This window comes from Artibeus jamaicensis, unplaced genomic scaffold, assembly GCF_021234435.1.
Source record: "Artibeus jamaicensis isolate MK-2021 breed Jamaican fruit bat unplaced genomic scaffold, CSHL_Jam_final contig_685, whole genome shotgun sequence".
In the NCBI taxonomy this organism is placed as follows: domain Eukaryota; kingdom Metazoa; phylum Chordata; class Mammalia; order Chiroptera; family Phyllostomidae; genus Artibeus; species Artibeus jamaicensis.
The window spans coordinates 35,961,467-35,965,450 of record NW_026521924.1 but is presented as its reverse complement, the minus strand read 5'-3'; the positions used below and the strand labels follow the sequence as shown (position 1 = coordinate 35,965,450).

Here is a 3,984-nt window from a genome sequence, read left to right as displayed (position 1 = left end):
CAGCTCCAGGAGCAGACTCTTGTAGGAGGTGGAGGAGGTTCTGATGTTCGGGTGCCTATCCATGTAGTGGGGGGCAGCCATCCAACCACAAGGGTCAAGCATGTGACTCAGGCCAAAGGAGCGCAGATGCTGGGAGGGCAATGAGGCGCCTGCTCCCTCAGGGGAGCGGCCTGGGAAGACAGTCACCTGCCTTGCGCTGTGGGGTGAGGGAGAGCAAGTCCTCACACCACCACCACCACCACCACCACCACCACCACCAGGCACCCAGATCTAGCTGTGCCTGAAGCTGTCACTGATCCACGCCACTGAAAACTCTAGAGGGTGCTTTTTCTTCCAGACCCATTCAACTTAGTCAGGATTCCTTCCAGCAGGTCATGGCTCAACGAGAAGCCAGACAGATGTGCAGTCGGCACTGGGAAGTAGGGTCACCATTAAGTTACTTCCCTGAACCCAGATCTGTGGGCCTGGGGCCCCCCAACCCCACTTGGGGGCGTGGAAATGGAGGAGGGGTGGTGGGTCTTGTCAGAGGCGATCCTTGCGTTGGTGAGCCAGGCAGGAGCAGGAGACCCCCTTTGTCTGCCTGACCCTGGTAAATGGCAAACGCCCACTTAGGGAACAACTGTGAGCCCCCAGCCCACACACCGGCCCCTAACCATCACCCGGGTCTTTTGAACAGTGCCACGAGCCTGGAATGCCGCCTTTTTACTTTCATACACATTCTCCTTTCACCGCAGCCATGCGCAGGATTTCATGGGAGGGCGTCAGCCAAGGGGAGGAGGGCTGGTGACCGGTGACCAGTGACCCGGTCCACTGCTCCCACCGTGTCTCCAGGGCGCCCGCAGGGATCAGGCGCTCACGGCGGCTGCAGTCTCCCAGGCAGCCAGCAGGTGGCGGCATCTGACCATAAAACGCGTTTTCTGGCTCGGTTTGGGGTCCCCGACGCCTGCCCCACACCCACACGCCTCCAGCCCTTCTCTGGGACCTTGAACGTGCTTCCCTCCGACACTAGCCCAGAGCCTTTGCTCACTGGCCCGGAGTTTGCACATCCCCACGGCCGGGCCTGCTGCACACTGACCATCCCCTGGGCTGAGAGCCATGCACTGGATTAATTTAATCTCCCTCAAGAGATGCTCTGGCCTGCAGGAAAAGCCAGTCTCCTTATGCCCGTGACCCCACCTGACATTTCCACGCCCCCACAAATGGCGCGACACCTCCTTCCCCGGGTTCAAATGCCCCCCAGCGTGTTCATAGCGTGCCCTGGCCTCAGCCCTCGACCCCGATGTCATTGGTCCCCAGGCCCCCAGCAGCCCCCACTGCTCTCGCCATCCGGGGCACCTGCAGAACTGGCTCATCTGTCTCCACGTCCCCTTGCACCCCCAAGACTCTGCCAGGCCGGCAGGTGCACCCAGGAGGGAGCGCCCCAAGCCCTGACCACAGCATCCCTCCAGGGATGGAGCGCCTGCGGGGGAGGGGGTGGGACAGAGTCAGGGGCGCGCGGTTTGCCTCTCGCGTCGTGCAAACCCCGGGCTATGCAGCCGCTGGGCGCCCCGCACATACTCGTGCCTGGCGGTCAGGACATCCTCGGTGTGCCGCGCGGTGCCAGAGGCGGTTCCTGCTGGAGGGACTGAGGGCTGAGGACCGGACAGACAGAAGTGGGTGTCCACGGGAGACGAGGGTGCCTTGTGGTGGCAACCTCAGGGGTGGCAGGACGCAGCAACGAGGGGGGGCGCGGTCTAGAAGCTGGTAACACGCTCGTGGGTCTCCCGCCCCCACCGCATCTCCATCCAGCCCCCCAGCCCCCTCCGTCTCTGCGCTGCCCCCACACTGCCCGTCAGGTCTGCGGCGCGGGTGGAGCCCGGCTTGGGAAGAGGATGTCGCCAGGTCCTCTCTGATTGGACGGCCGCGAGGTCCCACCGGGGCGCCGCTCACCTTAAAGCGAGAGTGAGGCGCCTGGGCGCTAGAGCCCGCCTCCGGGCCGGCAGCGCGGAGCGGGAGGCGGGGCAGGGGCGGGCCGCAGCGGCCCGGCGCGCAGAGGCACCAGGACCCACAGACGGCCGGACCGGCGCGTGCGGCGGGAAGCAGCGGAGCGGCAGCGGCCATGGCGGAGCTCAGTTCGCTGTCGGGGGACGGGTACCTGGCGCTGAGTCAAGGCTACGCGGCCGCGGCGGCTGGCCTTGCCCTCGGGGCGGCCCGGGGCCCTGAGGTAGCGCGCGGCTACGGCGCGCCAGACTTGGGGGGCGACCTCCCCGCGGCGCCCCGCACCCCGGCCGGCGTGGCCGAGAGCAGCGGCGAGCAGAGCGCCGACGAGGACGACTCCTTCGAGCAACGGCGGCGGCGGCTCGGGCCGGGGGGCGCAGCGGACGCGCGGCGGCGGCCCCGGGAGCAGCGCTCGCTGCGGCTCAGCATCAACGCGCGCGAGAGGCGGCGCATGCACGACTTGAACGACGCGCTGGACGGGCTGCGCGCGGTCATCCCCTACGCGCACAGCCCGTCGGTGCGCAAGCTCTCCAAGATCGCCACGCTGCTGCTGGCCAAGAACTACATCCTCATGCAGGCGCAGGCCCTGGACGAGATGCGGCGCCTCGTGGCCTACCTCCACCAGGGCCAGGGCCTGGGCGCGCCCGTGGCCGCCGCGCCGCTCACGCCCTTCGGCCAGGCCGCGGTGTACCCCTTCTCTGCGGGCGCCGCGCTGCCCTGCCCAGACAAGTGCGCCGCCTTCTCCGGGACGCCCTCGGCCCTGTGCAAACACTGTGAGGAGAAGTGCTAGGGTCCCCGGGCCGCCCCCTCCTTCGGCACGCGTCCTGGATTTCACGTCGCCCACGATGACTGTGTCACCCGGACCTCGCTCCCAGCCGGTGCAGGCTGAACAGCTTGGGGCCGCAGGAAACGCACAGGCCCTCCGGACCCAGGATCCAGCTCTGAGTGCGGCACTGGAATCCTCACCCGCGAGTCAGAAGCGTCCACTCGGCACCTTCCCAACGCCCCCAGCCGTGGAGTGGGGGGACGGGTAGTGATGACCAACAGCGCTTTTTGGGGTGGCGCTGCTCACCTGCAAAGGAGAACCCAGGTTACAGCGGGAGGGCGGCTGCCGAGACCCCTGGCGGGTGGTCCCGCGGCAACAGCCCGAGCTCCTCTGGGGGCTCGCGGAGCGCAGGGACGCAGCGTAGCTTGCTCAGCGGGTCGTGGCCCTCGCCTTGGGGCCGTCCTCGTCCCGGTCTGCTGCTCTTACCGCGCTGCCCGGCTGCGCTCTGGGTGGGCGGGATCCCGAAGACGTGCAGCGCCGGGCACCGCCAGCTTCTGCAGGCTCCGCGGCCCTGCGCCGCGGGATCCCATGCGCCCTCAGCAACTGCCCTCTGCCGAGGAGCTGGACTGCGAAGCCAAGGAGAGCCCGGTGCTGGCTTTTGGGCTCTCCCAAGTCCCAGTGCGTTTATCTTCTTGCCTAACTAACCTCTGGAGGTGAGTGGACGCCAACGCCGGCTGCCTCCAGACCTGCGGGATTTGTGCGCGGAATAGCCCGTGGACTCCCCAGGGGCGGCCCCGGTGGAGTTAAATGGCGACCGCCCTGCGCCCTCTGCTTCAAGGCGGCTGCACGTAGCAGGAGTGAGCCCCTCCTGCGCCCACACTTGGCCGTGGGGCGTCAAAGGAGGGCCTGGTGTAGCCCCGGCGATCCAGTAAAGCCCCCTCCCCACCAACCCCACAGGTTTTCGGGGGAAGAAGCTGGGCCAGGGGTGAGTACGCGAGGGGCCCGCGCCCCGCCCAGGACCCAGGAAGAATGATGGGGGAGGGGTCTCTTTGACGTGGTCTGGCAGCTCAGAATTCTGCCCGGCCGGGGCCCAGCCCCACATACCCTGCCGGCGCCCGGGGGACGGAGCTGCTCCGCCGGTGGGTGCGAGGCTGCTCTGCCAGTCTCCGGCTTCGCTAACCCCATTTTCCCGGCTGTCGTTAACGCGATGCTACCGGGGAGGGGCCGGCCGCCCTTTTAGA

The 3,984-nt window shown here is 67.7% G+C and overlaps 1 protein-coding gene across 1 annotated transcript; it reads left to right on the top strand.

Moving 5' to 3' along the window:
* The first annotated feature begins 2,098 nt into the window (after positions 1 to 2,098).
* On the top strand, positions 2,099 to 2,767 carry BHLHE23 (basic helix-loop-helix family member e23). Its single transcript, XM_037153515.2, has one exon. The coding sequence runs from the start codon at positions 2,099 to 2,101 to the stop codon at positions 2,765 to 2,767; it is 669 nt and encodes a 222-aa protein (XP_037009410.2).
* Positions 2,768 to 3,984: the final 1,217 nt, after the last annotated feature.